General features: G+C 47.0%; 1 protein-coding gene across 1 annotated transcript in view; it reads left to right on the top strand.

The window, feature by feature from the left end:
- Positions 1-8,562, top strand: part of TMPRSS3 (transmembrane serine protease 3) — a 171,598-nt gene extending 163,036 nt beyond the window's left edge. The window contains exons 12-13 of the mRNA XM_075593018.1: positions 4,002-4,154; positions 8,366-8,562. Coding sequence (XP_075449133.1) covers positions 4,002-4,154; positions 8,366-8,389 — 177 coding nt within the window. The 3' untranslated portion in view covers positions 8,390-8,562. The remainder of the gene's footprint in view (positions 1-4,001; positions 4,155-8,365) is intronic.
- The last annotated feature ends 12,788 nt before the right edge of the window (positions 8,563-21,350 follow it).

Raw genomic sequence — 21,350 nt, 5'->3', positions numbered from 1 at the left:
GCTTTACATGAAGCTGGATCTGCTCTGCTCATTACCCGTCTTCCTCCTAACACGCGCTTTACATGAAGCTGGATGTGCTCTGCTCATTACCCGTCTTCCTCCTAACACGCGCTTTACATGAAGCTGAATGTGCTCTGCTCGTTACCCGTCTTCCCCCTAACACGCGCTTTACATGAAGCTGGGTGTGCTCTGCTCGTTACCCGTCTTCCCCCTAACACGCGATTTACATGAAGCTGGATGTGCTCTGCTCATTACCCATCTTCCCCCTAACACGCACTTTGCATGAAGCTGGATGTGCTCTGCTCGTTACCCGTCTTCCCACTAACACGCGCTTTACATGAAGCTGGATGTGCTCTGCTCGTTACCCGTCTTCCCCCTAACACGCGCTTTGCATGAAACAGAATGTGCTCTGCTCGTTAACCGTCTTCCCCCTAACACGCGCTTTACATGAAGCTGAATGTGCTCTTCTCGTTACCCGTCTTCCCCCTAACACGCGCTTTACATGAAGCTGAATGTGCTCTTCTCATTACCCGTCTTCCCCCTAACACGCGCTTTACATGAAGCTGAATGTGCTCTGCTCGTTACCCGTCTTCCCCCTAACACGCGCTTTACATGAAGCTGGATGTGCTCTGCTCGTTACCCGTCTTCCCCCTAACACGCGCTTTACATGCAGCTGAATGTGCTCTGCTCGTTACCTGTCTACCCCCTAACACACGCTTTACATGAAGCTGAATGTGCTCTGCTCATTACCCGTCTTCCCCTTAACACGCGCTTTACATGAAGCTGAATGTGCTCTGCTCATTACCCGTCTTCCCCCTAACACGCGCTTTACATGAAGCTGAATGTGCTCTGCTCATTACCCGTCTTCCCCTTAACACGCGCTTTACATGAAGCTGAATGTGCTCTGCTCATTACCCGTCTTCCCCCTAACACGCGCTTTACATGAAGCTGGATGTGCTGTGCTCGTTACCCGTCTTCCCCCTAACACGCGCTTTACATGAAGCTGGATGTGCTCTGCTCGTTACCTGTCTTCCCCCTAACACGCGCTTTACATGAAGCTGAATGTGTTCTTCTCGTTACCCGTCTTCCCCCTAACACGCGCTTTACATGAAGCTGAATGTGCTCTTCTCATTACCCGTCTTCCCCCTAACACGCGCTTTACATGAAGCTGAGTGTGCTCTGCTCGTTACCCGTCTTCCCCTAACACGCGCTTTACATGAAGCTGAATGTGCTCTTCTCGTTACCCGTCTTCCCCCTAACACGCGCTTTACATGAAGCTGAATGTGCTCTAACTCATTACCCGTCTTCCCCCTAACACGCGCTTTACATGAAGCTGAATGTGCTCTGCTCGTTACCCGTCTTCCCCCTAACACGCGCTTTACACGAAGCTGGATGTGCTCTGCTCGTTACCCATCTTCCCCCTAACACGCGCTTTACATGCAGCTGAATGTGCTCTGCTCGTTACCTGTCTTACCCCTAACACGCGCTTTACATGAAGCTGAATGTGCTCTGCTCGTTACCCGTCTTCCCCCTAACACGCGCTTTACATGAAGCTGAATGTGCTCTGCTCGTTACCCGTCTTCCCCCTAACACGCGCTTTACATGAAGCTGAATGTGCTCCGCTCGTTACCCGTTTTCCCCTAACACGCGCTTTACATGAAGCTGGATGTGCTCTGCTCATTACTCGTGTTCCCCTTAACACGCGCTTTACATGAAGCTGGATGTGCTCTGCTCGTTACCTGTCTTACCCCTAACACGCGCTTTACATGAAGCTGAATGTGCTCTGCTCGTTACCCGTCTTCCCCCTAACACGCGCTTTACATGAAGCTGGATGTGCTCTGCTCGTTACCCGTCTTCCCCCTAACACGCGCTTTACATGAAGCTGAATGTGCTCTGCTCGTTACCCGTCTTCCCCCTAACACGCGCTTTACATGAAGCAGGATGTGCTCTGCTCATTACCCGTCTTCCCCCTAACACGCGCTTTACATGAAGCTGAATGTGCTCTGCTCGTTACCCGCCTTCCCCCTAACACGCGCTTTACATGAAGCTGGATGTGCTCTGCTCATTACCCGCCTTCCCCCTAACACGCGCTTTACATGAAGCTGGATGTGCTCTGCTCGTTACCCGTCTTCCCCCTAACACGCGCTTTACATGAAGCTGGATGTGCTCTGCTCGTTACCCGTCTTCCCCCTAACACGCGCTTTACATGAAGCTGAATGTGCTCTGCTCGTTACCCGTCTTCCCCCTAACACGCGCTTTACATGAAGCTGGATGTGCTCTGCTCGTTACCCGTCTTCCTCCTAACACGCGCTTTACATGAAGCTGGATGTGCTCTGCTCATTACCCGTCTTCCCCCTAACACGCGCTTTACATGAAGCTGGATGTGCTCCGCTCGTTACCCGTCTTCCCCCTAACACGCGCTTTACATGAAGCTGGATGTGCTCTGCTCGTTACCCGTCTTCCCCCTAACACACGCTTTACATGAAGCTGGATGTGCTCTGCTCGTTACCCGTCTTCCTCCTAACACGCGCTTTACATGAAGCTGGATGTGCTCTGCTCGTTACCCGTCTTCCCCCTAACACGCGCTTTACATGAAGCTGGATGTGCTCTGCTCATTACCTGGTGAATCTGGGGATTTTTGAAGCCTTGAGGAGACATCACCAAAGGAAATAGACCTTATTATTATTACATTATTAATGCGCAGTCATGAAGGTCGGGGCACAAAGGCACACGAGCACACGAGCACACGATCACACGAGCACACAGGCACTCTGTATATGGAGGGCCATGTTCATTAAGCAGTATTAGCTTTTTTACATAACATTAACCCAAGTTAACGCACGTTAAAATGAACGCAGTATTCCCTATAGCAAATAACGCTGCGTTAATTCAGTTTCACTTCCGTTAGAAGATTGGCGCTATTTTGTACTCCTATTATTCGAAATGAGATGCAAATGAGCTAATTGGGGCCTGTTTTGTTTCACCCCAGATTCCCTGAGCAGCGTTATAGGTTACGCTGGGAAAAAAGGCTGTTATATAAAGAACCAATCCCCCCTACTCGTTTATTCTATTTTTAGGGTGGGATTCGGGGAGACCCCAAAGCTTAACTGCACTATTTGCAGCTCTGGGAAACCCCCCCCCCCCTCCATATACTTAGCAGCGAAGTAACCTGGGTTTAAATCTCTATGCACGGGAAACAAAATGGCTGCCAGGTCTCAGGTTAATGTGGAGTAGCAAGGTTATCTTCCTGTTGGACGGCTGTAACTCTAATACCAGTAACTCAACTGGTAAATATCTCATGCAATAAAGGGGCCCCTAAGCTGAAAGTAGCTCTGAATGACCCCCTGTTCCAATCCTGTCAGAAATGGGTTACTTAGGGGGAATTGCTGCTTAAAGTCTTACTTAAGTTTGGTGTTATTGACAAATTGATGTAGTTCCAGTTAATGTATCGGTAGACTTGTGGTTAGTTGTGTTAACACGTGGGAATTAACAAAGTTATCAATAATTCATCAATAACAATTATGGCAAAGTCAGAGAAATATGATTCAGTAACACAAACTGAGCACAAGTCGGATCACGGAGGATTGGTCTTTCTCATAACATCAGTCACTGGCCTTAAGTACGTACGTGTAAGATCGGCTTTCCGTAATGTACAGTACGTCATCTATGGGACCACCGTGGAAGTCATAGCTCACACTCAGACCATTACACGTTACACCAGGGGTGGGCAACTCCAGTCCTCAAGGGCCACCAATAGGCCAGGTTGTACGGATATCCCTGCTTCAGCACAGGTGGCTCAATCAGTGGCACAGTCTCTGACTGAGCCACCTCTGCTGACACAGGCATAGCCTTAAAACCTGGCCTGTTGGTGGCCCTTGAGGACTGGAGTTGCCCGCCCCCCGAGTTACACACTACTACTTGGTATCTTGAATGAGACTCTTCCAATTGATGAGGTTTTGCTGTAATGTGTATAAACCTGTTATATGTCGGTGCTTTCCCAGGGGGACAGTGGCGGGCCTCTCGCATGTGAAGAAAGGCAAGCATGGAAGCTGATGGGGACCACCAGTTGGGGCGTTGGTTGTGCCTTGAAATATAAACCAGGTGTTTACACCCGTATTACCTCATTTTTGGACTGGATCCATATACAAATGGAGGTACTGTATGTGCAACTACACAACTCATTTCCCCTGAAAACACGCACACACACAAGTGCTTGCAGCTATGGGGCGGAATGAAAATCTCATTGTTTAAAAGAGAAACGCTCAGGAGATTTGTCTCCATCGGCATTATTTTACTAATACATGCATTGGTATCGTTCTATCACATACTAACAATGCTTTCAAACATAGAATACGTGTATAATATCGTTATTACGGCTTTATATTTCTGCCCCCACATTTTTAAGAGATGGGTTTGTATACTTGATGTGAACCCCTGAAGAATGTCCCTTTGGGAACTGAAACATCGGGCTCCTGTGCATTATGGGTCAATAAACACCCTTTTTGGGCATATATTGTGTCTGGTGCAGATAATTAGACCTTTATGGTCTTTTCTTTAATTATATACACACACACACACACACACTTTTATACATGTATGCATAGGAAAGGGAAATAGTCAGAGGAAAGGGTGTGTTATCTAAATAAAACATATTTACCCCTCCACGTAAAACACAGAGCGTGTTATCTCCCTCTGTGCTCACATTTGTATCATTGTTTAAGAACACAGGTATGGCAGATTGGGAGATTCTGCTTATCTCTGGTGGAGTTTGGTCCGGTCCCAGGAGATAAGATTGGCCATGTTTGGATTTCAGGGCTGGTGCCCTTGTCTCTATTGGATTAAGAGATGTACAATAAGACATTGGTGTCAGCGAGCAGCAGCTGCACAGCTTGCTCACCGTGGCGTTTGGGCGCGCTCCCCAGCTCGCTCACCGGGGCGTTTGGGCGCGCTCCCCTCTGATGGTTTAACAAACTGTTTAGGTTTATGGGGGGGAACATTTTTGTGTGTTTATGTTTCACTAGAAAATATATTTTTTACCGTTTATATATCTGATTATTTTTTCTCCATTATGGGACACCGCTTTTCCAGCAGAACTGCAGGTTTACTTTATAAAGCAAGACTTCCCATTCCCTATTGTACACTAATGATATATTATACATGTTTCCCTGTGGTGCTGGTTTCCAAAAACCAAATACGTTTCTTCCTCATTTTAAATTAAGAAGTTAATCCCCTGCTGCAGAGGTTCTCAAGACCCCCAAACAGGTATCTGTGCTGCTTCAGCACAGGTGGTTTAATCAGTCCCTTCTTCAGCACAGGTGGCTCTGTCTTCGACTGAGCCACTGATTGAGCCACCTGTGCTGAAGCTGGGATATCCTGAAAACCTGACCTGTTGGGGGGTCTTGAGGACTGGAGATGAGCCCCCCCCCCTTCTTTAATGCTTATGACTTGTTACATTCCCAGGCGAAATTCGATGTGTAAAAATGTGAAGTGGATTGTCTGGAAACATTGTATTCAGCAGACAGGGCGTGTGTGCCCGATTTATAGTCTCCGAGTTAAGCCAATATTGCTATTTTAGGGAATTTCGCATGAAAATCTAGCAATCTTAGCTCATTTCGCAACGTAGCGTGTTAAATGAAATTGCCAGGCACACTGGCCCAGATACATCAAGCAGTGCTAACTAGGGTGACCAGATTTTCAAAATTAAAAACCGGGACACAATAAAAAATTATTTATAAAACACATTACATCATGTGACGCACCCCGTTGCCATGACAACGAGACACTGACGTCAGGCGGTGACATGACAATGTGGCATCACGTGATGCCTCAGCACCATAATGCGTCCCGTTGGTGGGGGCTGCAGTGTATGTGTTTGTGTGTATAGAAATAATGAAGACATTAATTAAAATTAAAATAATTAACAAATTAAAATTAAATAAATAATTAATTGACATAAATTAAAATTAAATAAAAAAATGTAGGCATTAATTAAAATTAAGACTTTGAAAAATGTGACATTCCTGACCTAGTGTGTATATTACACTTTGCAAAATAGGGTCTCTTGCTCTCCTCGTGGCAGCAGTGACATCACCGCCATGCAGGGCCGCAGTCAGTGACATCACTGCCATGCAGGGCCACAGTCAGTGACATCACTGCCATGCAGGGCCGCAGACAGCTTTCCCGGGGCCCAGGAAGAACGTTTTCACCAGGGCCTCAACCCACGTTTCGGTGGCCTTTTGAGAACCCCCACCTTCTCACACACCACCTCACTCTCACCCCACCTCACACTCCCCAGTCACCCATTCCTCCCCCCCTCTTGCACCCCCACCCCCATGTAGTTTTCCCCCCTCCCCACACTCAACCTCCCTCCCCAATATACGTGCACACACAGTGACACACACACACACACACACACACAGTGACAAACACACAGTGACAAACACACACAGCCCCTCACCTCATACTTCCCCCTCCTCTCCTCATACCTGCCCCCTCATACTTCCCCCTCTCCTTATACTTCCCCCTCTTCTGCTCCCCTCATACCTCCCCCAACTCTCCATATACCTCCCCTCCTCTCCTCATACCTTCTTCTCCTCATACTTCTCCCTCCCCATCCTTTCCTCATACCTACCCTCTCCCTCTCATATCTCCCCCCCCCCTCTTTATATCTCCCCTCCTCATACCTTCCCCATCCCGCCTCATACCTGCCCCATCCCTCCTCATACCTTCCCCATCCCTCCTCATACCTTCCCCATCCCTCCTCATACCTTCCCCATCCCTCTTCATACCTTCCCCATCCCTCTTCATACCTTCCCCATCCCTCCTCATACCTGCCCATTCCCTCCTCATACCTTCCCCATCCCTCCCTGTACCTTCCCCATCCCTCCCTGTACCTTCCCCATCCCTCCCTGTACCTTCCCCATCCCTCCCTATACATTCCCCTCCCCTCCTCATACCTGCCCCATCCCTCCTCATACCTGCCCCATCCCTCCTCATACCTGCCCCATCCCTCCCCATCCCTCCCCTCTCCCCCCACATATCTCCCCCCTCCTTATATCTCCCCCTTCTCATACATTCCCCTCCCCTCCTCATAGCTTCCTCCCCTCCTCATACCTGCCCCATCCTCCTCAGACCTGCCCCATCCCTCCTCATACCTGCCCCATCCCTCCTCATACCTGCCCCATCCCTCCTCATACCTGCCCCATCCCTCCTCATACCTGCCCCATCCCTCCTCATACCTTCCCCATCCCTCCCTATACCTACCCTCTCCCCCCTCATATCTCCCCCCTCCTAATACCTTCCCCTCAGCTCGTCATATCTCCCCCTCCTCATACCTCTGCCTCCTCTCCTCCTATGACACACACACAGACAGACATCACACGCACACACACACACACACACACACACACACACGAGACACACACACACACACACACAAGCAGCTCACTGAGAAGCAGCTCACTCCATCCGGCCCCGGTAGAAAGCCCCGCCCCTGAGATCCTCTGACCTCCAACCAATCCCCTGCTTCTACTCTCTAAAGCCCAGCCCCCCCGCCCCCCCGCCCCCCCGGCATTCTAACATGGAAAAAATACTACCCGGCTGCCGCATCCTCCTCCTCGGCACCACCGCTCGCTCCCCCCGCGCATCCCCCCCCTCGCATCGTCGCCGACTCCCCCGCGCACCAGGGAGAAAAACCGGGACATTCCCGGGACGGACGGGCAACCGGGACAGCCCAGCAAAAACCGGGACCGTCCCGGCAAAAACCGGGACGAATGGTCACCCTAGTGCTAAGGGAAATGGAGATTTAATCTCCAAAAATGAGTCTGTTTTTAGTCAACTAGCATGCTATGTTTTGTAGCTAACTTCTCCATTTTTCCTTAGCGCTGGTTGGTGTAGCTGGGCCACGGGCGTCATCGTTGCAAATCCCGTGCGGACTCTGACTCAGCCGTGAAACACCTCTAGTCCTTTCCCCAGGAGTTCCTTCCGAAATAAGTACAATGATTGGAAATAGCCAGGCTTACAACTTCAAAACCTGTCATCTGGACCAGAGGCGGCCAACTTCAGTCCTCGAGAGCCACCAACAGGTCAGGTTTTCAGAAGAGCCCTGCTTCATCACAGGGGGGGGGGGGGGCAGTCGAAGATTGAGCCACCTTTGCTAAAGCAGGGATATCGTTAAAACCTGACCTGTTGGTGGCCCATGAGGGTTTGACACTCCTAATCTAGACAATATGTTTCTTACAGGAGTGTAGCATGGTATTCAACCATGAAATAATAGTCCCACGCACCTCCGTGTGTATAATAAGGGACCTGACACGTTCTCTTACGAGTCTGGAGATGCTCTGATGTTTATATTCTTTACTTGCAGAGAGAAGAAAGAAAGATGAACTAATCTTTGCAAAGTGCATCCAGTCTACAAGGAATAATGCATTTTCATACAGTAGATCTTCAAAGTCTATTTCATCATTATAAATACAAGCACCAGCATTTTATGGAACTTTAATGACTCCAAGTACTTTCTTTTCCAGTATTGTAGTAAAAAGTATATTTCAATAAATCTGCGTTGGGTGTGTCAACAATTGTACGGTCAATGTGGATTTATTTTTACTTTATAAAAGAAAGAGAGTCAGTATATACAGTAATAGTTGATGCCTTTTGTTGCCACAATGTGAGAACACTTCATAGATGTTGTTACTTTTTGTATCACGTTCTGTTCCACATCATTATTGTGGGACGATCAAAGCATTTAGTTACAAGGTATCCAGCTGTGACCTGTGACATGAGCTGTCGCGGTACAGTATCACAACCCATTGTCACTGTATACCACAGACTTTAAATGGAATTTAGTGCCCGTGCTTGCATATGTTTCACAATATATCACACACATTCATTCTGTATCTTCATTTCTTCAGGACCAATACAGCTACTGGAAAGACCCACTGCAATGATTATGTTCATTATAGATACACAGAATATACTGTAGATACAGATAGGAAATAATTGGGAGCTTGGTAACATTTTAAGGTAAGTGTTTTACCATAGTTTGCAACTCGGGTCCAAAATATACATTTCACAGATGTTAGGACAAAGGCAGGCATGAAACGGGTCACAGTACAGTAATATTTAACATACACACTGCTTCTCAGAATAAACAATGAAGACCCCGCTCCGTTCTGAGGATCAGGGATGTGGGAACAGGCCCAAGTTCGCTTAGTCTAGAACGTTCAAAACATGGGAACATTCCAAAACGTTTTCTTGTTACCCTGGAATGTCCGGGCAATATTTATATTTCTAAAGTGACATTCAACCTTTATTAAATCAAACTTTATCATTTTGAATCTTGGAAGACAGAAATGAGCCGTGAAATCAAATTTTGGAAAAGACGATGAAAGAGTGGGGGCCTGAGATATCTGGGAAATAAAACCATTAGAATATGCAAAGTATATCCAAATTATTTGCACCCCTCCTCATTCTATCTCCCCCATCTCCCTCACTATTTCCCTCTCTATGGGAAAAAAAAACATATTTCAGGCTGTGGAGACTTTTACTTGGCAAACCTTAAAAAAAAGGTGACTATCCCCAAAGTGGGAAAGTGCGGGGGAATCGTTTGCACATCTCTGCTTATGAAGAAAACAAAATATGTTATCTAATCAACTGTGACAATTACAAGAAGACCGTCAGTGATCCCGACACAACGCTGACAATAGTTACATAGTAGTTACATAGTAGATGAGGATGAAAAAAGATGTACGTCCATCAAGTTCAACCTATGCTAAATTATGACAAAGATACTTTATCCTATATCTATACTTATTGATCCAGAGGAAGGCAAACAAAAAACCCCAGTGTCATATCATCCAATGATCTCGTAAGGGGAAAAATTAATTCCTTCCTGACTCCAAGAATTGGCAATCGGATTACTCCCTGGATCAACATCCTTCCCATGTATACCTATTTGGTATATCCCTGTATACCTTTCCTATCTAAAAAGATGTTCAACCTTTTTTTGAACAAGTCTATTGTATCTGCCATCACATGTCTCTGCACTAATTATAGGGGCAGATAAATCAAGTTATTGCCGCAATACGGCATTAACTGCCATTGACTTGAACGGTAGCAGACACTGGATCGAGTGCGCTAATCTGTACCGGGGAATGTGCCCTGTCACTTGCCTGGTCTTTTCAATTCTATACAGCGCTAAGCCTTTCAGTAAATCTGTAACTTTGTGTTCTGTATGTCAGGTTCGTATCAGTAAAGCGGGGAGTGCTGTGCTGGAATAGTCTATGCTTTTCTTGTGTTCTGTATGTCAGGTCCGTATCAGTAACACGGGGAGGGCTGTGCTGGAATAGTCTATGCTTTTCTTGTGTTCTGTATGTCAGGTCCGTATCAGTAAAGCGGGGAGTGCTGTGCTGGAATAGTCTATGCTTTTCTTGTGTTCTGTATGTCAGGTCCGTATCAGTAACACGGGGAGGGCTGTGCTGGAATAGTCTATGCTTTTCTTGTGTTCTGTATGTCAGGTCCGTATCAGTAACGCGGGGAGTGCTGTGCTGGAATAGTCTATGCTTTTCTTGTGTTCTGTATGTCAGGTCCGTATCAGTAAAGCGGGGAGTGCTGTGCTGGAATAGTCTATGCTTTTCTTGTGTTCTGTATGTCAGGTCCGTATCAGTAACGCGGGGAGTGCTGTGCTGGAATAGTCTATGCTTTTCTTGTGTTCTGTATGTCAGGTCCGTATCAGTAAAGCGGGGAGTGCTGTGCTGGAATAGTCTATGCTTTTCTTGTGTTCTGTATGTCAGGTCCGTATCAGTAAAGCGGGGAGTGCTGTGCTGGAATGGTCTATGCTTTTCTTGTGTTCTGTATGTCAGGTCCGTATCAGTAAAGCGGGGAGTGCTGTGCTGGAATAGTCTATGCTTTTCTTGTGTTCTGTGTGTCAGGTCCGTATCAGTAACTCTGTAACTTTGTGTTCTGTATGTCAGGTTCGTATCAGTAACTCTGTAACTTTGTGTTCTGTATGTCAGGTCCGTATCAGTAAAGCGGGGAGTGCTGTGCTGGAATGGTCTATGCTTTTCTTGTGTTCTGTATGTCAGGTCCATATCAGTAAAGCGGGGAGTGCTGTGCTGGAATAGTCTATGCTTTTCTTGTGTTCTGTATGTCAGGTTCGTATCAGTAAAGCGGGGAGTGCTGTGCTGGAATATTCTATGCTTTTCTTGTGTTCTGTATGTCAGGTCCGTATCAGTAAAGCGGGGAGTGCTGTGCTGGAATAGTCTATGCTTTTCTTGTGTTCTGTATGTCAGGTCCGTATCAGTAACGCGGGGAGTGCTGTGCTGGAATAGTCTATGCTTTTCTTGTGTTCTGTATGTCAGGTCCGTATCAGTAAAGCGGGGAGTGCTGTGCTGGAATAGTCTATGCTTTTCTTGTGTTCTGTATGTCAGGTCCGTATCAGTAAAGCGGGGAGTGCTGTGCTGGAATGGTCTATGCTTTTCTTGTGTTCTGTATGTCAGGTCCGTATCAGTAAAGCGGGGAGTGCTGTGCTGGAATAGTCTATGCTTTTCTTGTGTTCTGTGTGTCAGGTCCGTATCAGTAACTCTGTAACTTTGTGTTCTGTATGTCAGGTTCGTATCAGTAACTCTGTAACTTTGTGTTCTGTATGTCAGGTCCGTATCAGTAAAGCGGGGAGTGCTGTGCTGGAATGGTCTATGCTTTTCTTGTGTTCTGTATGTCAGGTCCATATCAGTAAAGCGGGGAGTGCTGTGCTGGAATAGTCTATGCTTTTCTTGTGTTCTGTATGTCAGGTTCGTATCAGTAAAGCGGGGAGTGCTGTGCTGGAATATTCTATGCTTTTCTTGTGTTCTGTATGTCAGGTCCGTATCAGTAACTCTGTAACTTTGTGTTCTGTATGTCAGGTTCGTATCAGTAACTCTGTAACTTTGTGTTCTGTATGTCAGGTCCGTATCAGTAAAGCGGGGAGTGCTGTGCTGGAATAGTCTATGCTTTTCTTGTGTTCTGTATGTCAGGTCCGTATCAGTAACTCTGTAACTTTGTGTTCTGTATGTCAGGTTCGTATCAGTAACTCTGTAACTTTGTGTTCTGTATGTCAGGTCCGTATCAGTAAAGCGGGGAGGGCTGTGCTGGAATAGTCTATGCTTTTCTTGTGTTCTGTATGTCAGGTCCGTATCAGTAAAGCGGGGAGTGCTGTGCTGGAATAGTCTATGCTTTTCTTGTGTTCTGTATGTCAGGTTCGTATCAGTAAAGCGGGGAGTGCTGTGCTGGAATAGTCTATGCTTTTCTTGTGTTCTGTATGTCAGGTCCGTATCAGTAAAGCGGGGAGTGCTGTGCTGGAATGTTCTATGCTTTTCTTGTGTTCTGTATGTCAGGTTTGTATCAGTAAAGCGGGGAGTGCTGTGCTGGAATAGTCTATGCTTTTCTTGTGTTCTGTATGTCAGGTCCGTATCAGTAACTCTGTAACTTTGTGTTCTGTATGTCAGGTCCGTATCAGTAAAGCGGGGAGTGCTGTGCTGGAATAGTCTATGCTTTTCTTGTGTTCTGTATGTCAGGTTCGTATCAGTAAAGCGGGGAGTGCTGTGCTGGAATAGTCTATGCTTTTCTTGTGTTCTGTATGTCAGGTCCGTATCAGTAAAGCGGGGAGTGCTGTGCTGGAATAGTCTATGCTTTTCTTGTGTTCTGTATGTCAGGTCCGTATCAGTAAAGCGGGGAGTGCTGTGCTGGAATAGTCTATGCTTTTCTTGTGTTCTGTATGTCAGGTCCGTATCAGTAACGCGGGGAGTGCTTTGCTGGAATAGTCTATGCTTTTCTTGTGTTCTGTATGTCAGGTCCGTATCAGTAAAGCGGGGAGTGCTGTGCTGGAATAGTCTATGCTTTTCTTGTGTTCTGTGTGTCAGGTTCGTATCAGTAAAGCGGGGAGTGCTGTGCTGGAATGTTCTATGCTTTTCTTGTGTTCTGTATGTCAGGTCCGTATCAGTAAAGCGGGTAGTGCTGTGCTGGAATAGTCTATGCTTTTCTTGTGTTCTGTATGTCAGGTCCGTATCAGTAAAGCGGGGAGTGCTGTGCTGGAATAGTCTATGCTTTTCTTGTGTTCTGTATGTCAGGTCCGTATCAGTAAAGCGGGGAGTGCTGTGCTGGAACAGTCTATGCTTTTCTTGTGTTCTGTATGTCAGGTCCGTATCAGTAAAGCGGGTAGTGCTGTGCTGGAATAGTCTATGCTTTTCTTGTGTTCTGTATGTCAAGTCCGTATCAGTAAAGCGGGGAGTGCTGTGCTGGAATAGTCTATGCTTTTCTTGTGTTCTGTATGTCAGGTCCGTATCAGTAAAGCGGGGAGTGCTGTGCTGGAATGGTCTATGCTTTTCTTGTGTTCTGTATGTCAGGTCCGTATCAGTAAAGCGGGGAGTGCTGTGCTGGAATAGTCTATGCTTTTCTTGTGTTCTGTGTGTCAGGTCCGTATCAGTAACGCGGGGAGTGCTGTGCTGGAATAGTCTATGCTTTTCTTGTGTTCTGTATGTCAGGTTTGTATCAGTAAAGCGGGGAGTGCTGTGCTGGAATAGTCTATGCTTTTCTTGTGTTCTGTATGTCAGGTCCGTATCAGTAAAGCGGGGAGTGCTGTGCTGGAATAGTCTATGCTTTTCTTGTGTTCTGTATGTCAGGTTTGTATCAGTAAAGCGGGGAGTGCTGTGCTGGAATAGTCTATGCTTTTCTTGTGTTCTGTATGTCAGGTCCGTATCAGTAAAGCGGGGAGTGCTGTGCTGGAATAGTCTATGCTTTTCTTGTGTTCTGTGTGTCAGGTTCATATCAGTAAAGCGGGGAGTGCTGTGCTGGAATGTTCTATGCTTTTCTTGTGTTCTGTATGTCAGGTCTGTATCAGTAAAGCGGGGAGTGCTGTGCTGGAATAGTCTATGCTTTTCTTGTGTTCTGTGTGTCAGGTTCGTATCAGTAAAGCGGGGAGTGCTGTGCTGGAATAGTCTATGCTTTTCTTGTGTTCTGTATGTCAGGTCCGTATCAGTAACACGGGGAGTGCTGTGCTGGAATGGTCTATGCTTTTCTTGTGTTCTGTATGTCAGGTCCGTATCAGTAAAGCGGGGAGTGCTGTGCTGGAATAGTCTATGCTTTTCTTGTGTTCTGTATGTCAGGTCCGTATCAGTAACACGGGGAGTGCTGTGCTGGAATGGTCTGTGCTTTTCTTGTGTTCTGTATGTCAGGTCCGTATCAGTAAAGCGGGGAGTGCTGTGCTGGAATAGTCTATGCTTTTCTTGTGTTCTGTATGTCAGGTCCGTATCAGTAACACGGGGAGGGCTGTGCTGGAATGGTCTATGCTTTTCTTGTGTTCTGTATGTCAGGTCCGTATCAGTAACGCGGGGAGTGCTGTGCTGGAATAGTCTATGCTTTTCTTGTGTTCTGTATGTCAGGTCCGTATCAGTAAAGCGGGGAGTGCTGTGCTGGAATAGTCTATGCTTTTCTTGTGTTCTGTATGTCAGGTCCGTATCAGTAAAGCGGGGAGTGCTGTGCTGGAATAGTCTATGCTTTTCTTGTGTTCTGTATGTCAGGTCCGTATCAGTAAAGCGGGGAGTGCTGTGCTGGAATAGTCTATGCTTTTCTTGTGTTCTGTGTGTCAGGTCCGTATCAGTAAAGCGGGGAGTGCTGTGCTGGAATAGTCTATGCTTTTCTTGTGTTCTGTATGTCAGGTCCGTATCAGTAAAGCGGGGAGTGCTGTGCTGGAATAGTCTATGCTTTTCTTGTGTTCTGTATGTCAGGTCCGTATCAGTAAAGCGGGGAGTGCTGTGCTGGAATAGTCTATGCTTTTCTTGTGTTCTGTATGTCAGGTCCGTATCAGTAAAGCGGGGAGTGCTGTGCTGGAATAGTCTATGCTTTTCTTGTGTTCTGTATGTCAGGTCCGTATCAGTAACGCGGGGAGTGCTGTGCTGGAATGTTCTATGCTTTTCTTGTGTTCTGTATGTCAGGTCCGTATCAGTAACGCGGGGAGTGCTGTGCTGGAATAGTCTATGCTTTTCTTGTGTTCTGTATGTCAGGTCCGTATCAGTAAAGCGGGGAGTGCTGTGCTGGAATATTCTATGCTTTTCTTGTGTTCTGTATGTCAGGTCCGTATCAGTAACACGGGGAGGGCTGTGCTGGAATGGTCTATGCTTTTCTTGTGTTCTGTATGTCAGGTCCGTATCAGTAACGCGGGGAGTGCTGTGCTGGAATAGTCTATGCTTTTCTTGTGTTCTGTATGTCAGGTCCGTATCAGTAAAGCGGGGAGTGCTGTGCTGGAATAGTCTATGCTTTTCTTGTGTTCTGTATGTCAGGTCCGTATCAGTAAAGCGGGGAGTGCTGTGCTGGAATAGTCTATGCTTTTCTTGTGTTCTGTATGTCAGGTCCGTATCAGTAAAGCGGGGAGTGCTGTGCTGGAATAGTCTATGCTTTTCTTGTGTTCTGTGTGTCAGGTCCGTATCAGTAAAGCGGGGAGTGCTGTGCTGGAATAGTCTATGCTTTTCTTGTGTTCTGTATGTCAGGTCCGTATCAGTAACGCGGGGAGTGCTGTGCTGGAATAGTCTATGCTTTTCTTGTGTTCTGTATGTCAGGTCCGTATCAGTAAAGCGGGGAGTGCTGTGCTGGAATGGTCTATGCTTTTCTTGTGTTCTGTGTGTCAGGTCCGTATCAGTAAAGCGGGGAGGGCTGTGCTGGAATGGTCTATGCTTTTCTTGTGTTCTGTATGTCAGGTCCGTATCAGTAAAGCGGGGAGTGCTGTGCTGGAATAGTCTATGCTTTTCTTGTGTTCTGTATGTCAGGTCCGTATCAGTAACGCGGGGAGTGCTGTGCTGGAATAGTCTATGCTTTTCTTGTGTTCTGTATGTCAGGTCCGTATCAGTAAAGCGGGGAGTGCTGTGCTGGAATGGTCTATGCTTTTCTTGTGTTCTGTGTGTCAGGTCCGTATCAGTAAAGCGGGGAGGGCTGTGCTGGAATGGTCTATGCTTTTCTTGTGTTCTGTGTGTCAGGTCCGTATCAGTAAAGCGGGGAGGGCTGTGCTGGAATGGTCTATGCTTTTCTTGTGTTCTGTATGTCAGGTCCGTATCAGTAAAGCGGGGAGTGCTGTGCTGGAATAGTCTATGCTTTTCTTGTGTTCTGTATGTCAGGTCCGTATCAGTAAAGCGGGGAGTGCTGTGCTGGAATAGTCTATGCTTTTCTTGTGTTCTGTGTGTCAGGTCCGTATCAGTAAAGCGGGGAGTGCTGTGCTGGAATAGTCTATGCTTTTCTTGTGTTCTGTATGTCAGGTCCGTATCAGTAAAGCGGGGAGTGCTGTGCTGGAATAGTCTATGCTTTTCTTGTGTTCTGTACTGCACCGACACACTTTATTCGAGCAAATACCCAGTATGTACCTGGCAGATACCTGGAATGCGCCGCTCCTCACCTCTGACAAGCCCCGTTGCGTTTGCCTTCCCAGCCTGGGTTCATGCCTGGCTGACGGGCGGCTGATCTGTTAAATGTTAATGATTAGGACTTAATAGGCTGCAATGCTTTGCGTGTCTACCAGATGGCATAAATTCATGAATTGTAATGCAGTATATATATATATACTGTGCAGTATTGCAGCCAGCGGGAATAAAATGCTTCAATCCCTGCCTAGAAAATAACCCAATGCACTCGGGCAGAAAACAGTCACAAACCTCAATACACCCGGGTATACCCGAATTCGTGGGACTAGCCGAGCTCGAATAAAGTGTGTCGCCAGTGTATGTCAGGTCCGTATCAGTAAAGCGGGGAGTGCTGTGCTGGAATAGTCTATGCTTTTCTTGTGTTCTGTATGTCAGGTCCGTATCAGTAAAGCGGGGAGTGCTGTGCTGGAATAGTCTATGCTTTTCTTGTGTTCTGTATGTCAGGTCCGTATCAGTAACGCGGGGAGTGCTGTGCTGGAATAGTCTATGCTTTTCTTGTGTTCTGTATGTCAGGTCCGTATCAGTAAAGCGGGGAGTGCTGTGCTGGAATAGTCTATGCTTTTCTTGTGTTCTGTATGTCAGGTCCGTATCAGTAAAGCGGGGAGTGCTGTGCTAGAATAGTCTATGCTTTTCTTGTGTTCTGTATGTCAGGTCCGTATCAGTAAAGCGGGGAGTGCTGTGCTGGAATAGTCTATGCTTTTCTTGTGTTCTGTGTGTCAGGTCCGTATCAGTAAAGCGGGGAGTGCTGTGCTGGAATAGTCTATGCTTTTCTTGTGTTCTGTATGTCAGGTCCGTATCAGTAACGCGGGGAGTGCTGTGCTGGAATAGTCTATGCTTTTCTTGTGTTCTGTATGTCAGGTCCGTATCAGTAACACGGGGAGTGCTGTGCTGGAATGGTCTATGCTTTTCTTGTGTTCTGTATGTCAGGTCCGTATCAGTAACACGGGGAGTGCTGTGCTGGAATGGTCTATGCTTTTCTTGTGTTCTGTATGTCAGGTCCGTATCAGTAAAGCGGGGAGTGCTGTGCTGGAATAGTCTATGCTTTTCTTGTGTTCTGTATGTCAGGTCCGTATCAGTAACACGGGGAGTGCTGTGCTGGAATGGTCTGTGCTTTTCTTGTGTTCTGTATGTCAGGTCCGTATCAGTAAAGCGGGGAGTGCTGTGCTGGAATAGTCTATGCTTTTCTTGTGTTCTGTATGTCAGGTCCGTATCAGTAACACGGGGAGGGCTGTGCTGGAATGGTCTATGCTTTTCTTGTGTTCTGTATGTCAGGTCCGTATCAGTAACGCGGGGAGTGCTGTGCTGGAATAGTCTATGCTTTTCTTGTGTTCTGTATGTCAGGTCCGTATCAGTAAAGCGGGGAGTGCTGTGCTGGAATAGTCTATGCTTTTCTTGTGTTCTGTATGTCAGGTCCGTATCAGTAAAGCGGGGAGTGCTGTGCTGGAATAGTCTATGCTTTTCTTGTGTTCTGTATGTCAGGTCCGTATCAGTAAAGCGGGGAGTGCTGTGCTGGAATAGTCTATGCTTTTCTTGTGTTCTGTGTGTCAGGTCCGTATCAGTAAAGCGGGGAGTGCTGTGCTGGAATAGTCTATGCTTTTCTTGTGTTCTGTATGTCAGGTCCGTATCAGTAAAGCGGGGAGTGCTGTGCTGGAATAGTCTATGCTTTTCTTGTGTTCTGTATGTCAGGTCCGTATCAGTAAAGCGGGGAGTGCTGTGCTGGAATAGTCTATGCTTTTCTTGTGTTCTGTATGTCAGGTCCGTATCAGTAAAGCGGGGAGTGCTGTGCTGGAATAGTCTATGCTTTTCTTGTGTTCTGTATGTCAGGTCCGTATCAGTAACGCGGGGAGTGCTGTGCTGGAATGTTCTATGCTTTTCTTGTGTTCTGTATGTCAGGTCCGTATCAGTAACGCGGGGAGTGCTGTGCTGGAATAGTCTATGCTTTTCTTGTGTTCTGTATGTCAGGTCCGTATCAGTAAAGCGGGGAGTGCTGTGCTGGAATATTCTATGCTTTTCTTGTGTTCTGTATGTCAGGTCCGTATCAGTAACACGGGGAGGGCTGTGCTGGAATGGTCTATGCTTTTCTTGTGTTCTGTATGTCAGGTCCGTATCAGTAACGCGGGGAGTGCTGTGCTGGAATAGTCTATGCTTTTCTTGTGTTCTGTATGTCAGGTCCGTATCAGTAAAGCGGGGAGTGCTGTGCTGGAATAGTCTATGCTTTTCTTGTGTTCTGTATGTCAGGTCCGTATCAGTAAAGCGGGGAGTGCTGTGCTGGAATAGTCTATGCTTTTCTTGTGTTCTGTATGTCAGGTCCGTATCAGTAAAGCGGGGAGTGCTGTGCTGGAATAGTCTATGCTTTTCTTGTGTTCTGTGTGTCAGGTCCGTATCAGTAAAGCGGGGAGTGCTGTGCTGGAATAGTCTATGCTTTTCTTGTGTTCTGTATGTCAGGTCCGTATCAGTAACGCGGGGAGTGCTGTGCTGGAATAGTCTATGCTTTTCTTGTGTTCTGTATGTCAGGTCCGTATCAGTAAAGCGGGGAGTGCTGTGCTGGAATGGTCTATGCTTTTCTTGTGTTCTGTGTGTCAGGTCCGTATCAGTAAAGCGGGGAGGGCTGTGCTGGAATGGTCTATGCTTTTCTTGTGTTCTGTATGTCAGGTCCGTATCAGTAAAGCGGGGAGTGCTGTGCTGGAATAGTCTATGCTTTTCTTGTGTTCTGTATGTCAGGTCCGTATCAGTAACGCGGGGAGTGCTGTGCTGGAATAGTCTATGCTTTTCTTGTGTTCTGTATGTCAGGTCCGTATCAGTAAAGCGGGGAGTGCTGTGCTGGAATGGTCTATGCTTTTCTTGTGTTCTGTGTGTCAGGTCCGTATCAGTAAAGCGGGGAGGGCTGTGCTGGAATGGTCTATGCTTTTCTTGTGTTCTGTGTGTCAGGTCCGTATCAGTAAAGCGGGGAGGGCTGTGCTGGAATGGTCTATGCTTTTCTTGTGTTCTGTATGTCAGGTCCGTATCAGTAAAGCGGGGAGTGCTGTGCTGGAATAGTCTATGCTTTTCTTGTGTTCTGTATGTCAGGTCCGTATCAGTAAAGCGGGGAGTGCTGTGCTGGAATAGTCTATGCTTTTCTTGTGTTCTGTGTGTCAGGTCCGTATCAGTAAAGCGGGGAGTGCTGTGCTGGAATAGTCTATGCTTTTCTTGTGTTCTGTATGTCAGGTCCGTATCAGTAAAGCGGGGAGTGCTGTGCTGGAATAGTCTATGCTTTTCTTGTGTTCTGTATGTCAGGTCCGTATCAGTAAAGCGGGGAGTGCTGTGCTGGAATAGTCTATGCTTTTCTTGTGTTCTGTATGTCAGGTCCGTATCAGTAAAGCGGGGAGTGCTGTGCTGGAATAGTCTATGCTTTTCTTGTGTTCTGTATGTCAGGTCCGTATCAGTAACGCGGGGAGTGCTGTGCTGGAATAGTCTATGCTTTTCTTGTGTTCTGTATGTCAGGTCCGTATCAGTAAAGCGGGGAGTGCTGTGCTGGAATAGTCTATGCTTTTCTTGTGTTCTGTGTGTCAGGTCCGTATCAGTAAAGCGGGGAGTGCTGTGCTGGAATAGTCTATGCTTTTCTTGTGTTCTGTATGTCAGGTCCGTATCAGTAAAGCGGGGAGTGCTGTGCTGGAATAGTCTATGCTTTTCTTGTGTTCTGTATGTCAGGTCCGTATCAGTAAAGCGGGGAGTGCTGTGCTGGAATAGTCTATGCTTTTCTTGTGTTCTGTATGTCAGGTCCGTATCAGTAAAGCGGGGAGTGCTGTGCTGGAATAGTCTATGCTTTTCTTGTGTTCTGTATGTCAGGTCCGTATCAGTAACGCGGGGAGTGCTGTGCTGGAATAGTCTATGCTTTTCTTGTGTTCTGTATGTCAGGTCCGTATCAGTAAAGCGGGGAGTGCTGTGCTGGAATAGTCTATGCTTTTCTTGTGTTCTGTATGTCAGGTCCGTATCAGTAAAGCGGGGAGTGCTGTGCTAGAATAGTCTATGCTTTTCTTGTGTTCTGTATGTCAGGTCCGTATCAGTAAAGCGGGGAGTGCTGTGCTGGAATAGTCTATGCTTTTCTTGTGTTCTGTATGTCAGGTCCGTATCAGTAACACGGGGAGTGCTGTGCTGGAATGGTCTGTGCTTTTCTTGTGTTCTGTATGTCAGGTCCGTATCAGTAAAGCGGGGAGTGCTGTGCTGGAATAGTCTATGCTTTTCTTGTGTTCTGTATGTCAGGTCCGTATCAGTAACACGGGGAGGGCTGTGCTGGAATGGTCTATGCTTTTCTTGTGTTCTGTATGTCAGGTCCGTATCAGTAACGCGGGGAGTGCTGTGCTGGAATAGTCTATGCTTTTCTTGTGTTCTGTATGTCAGGTCCGTATCAGTAAAGCGGGGAGTGCTGTGCTGGAATAGTCTATGCTTTTCTTGTGTTCTGTATGTCAGGTCCGTATCAGTAAAGCGGGGAGTGCTGTGCTGGAATAGTCTATGCTTTTCTTGTGTTCTGTATGTCAGGTCCGTATCAGTAACGCGGGGAGTGCTGTGCTGGAATAGTCTATGCTTTTCTTGTGTTCTGTATGTCAGGTCCGTATCAGTAAAGCGGGGAGTGCTGTGCTGGAATAGTCTATGCTTTTCTTGTGTTCTGTGTGTCAGGTCCGTATCAGTAAAGCGGGGAGTGCTGTGCTGGAATAGTCTATGCTTTTCTTGTGTTCTGTATGTCAGGTCCGTATCAGTAAAGCGGGGAGTGCTGTGCTGGAATAGTCTATGCTTTTCTTGTGTTCTGTATGTCAGGTCCGTATCAGTAAAGCGGGGAGTGCTGTGCTGGAATAGTCTATGCTTTTCTTGTGTTCTGTATGTCAGGTCCGTATCAGTAAAGCGGGGAGTGCTGTGCTGGAATAGTCTATGCTTTTCTTG

Source organism: Ascaphus truei, chromosome 3, assembly GCF_040206685.1.
Source record: "Ascaphus truei isolate aAscTru1 chromosome 3, aAscTru1.hap1, whole genome shotgun sequence".
Lineage (NCBI taxonomy): Eukaryota > Metazoa > Chordata > Amphibia > Anura > Ascaphidae > Ascaphus > Ascaphus truei.
Note: the sequence above shows the minus strand (reverse complement) of the source record. Positions and strands in the feature narration are given on the sequence as shown.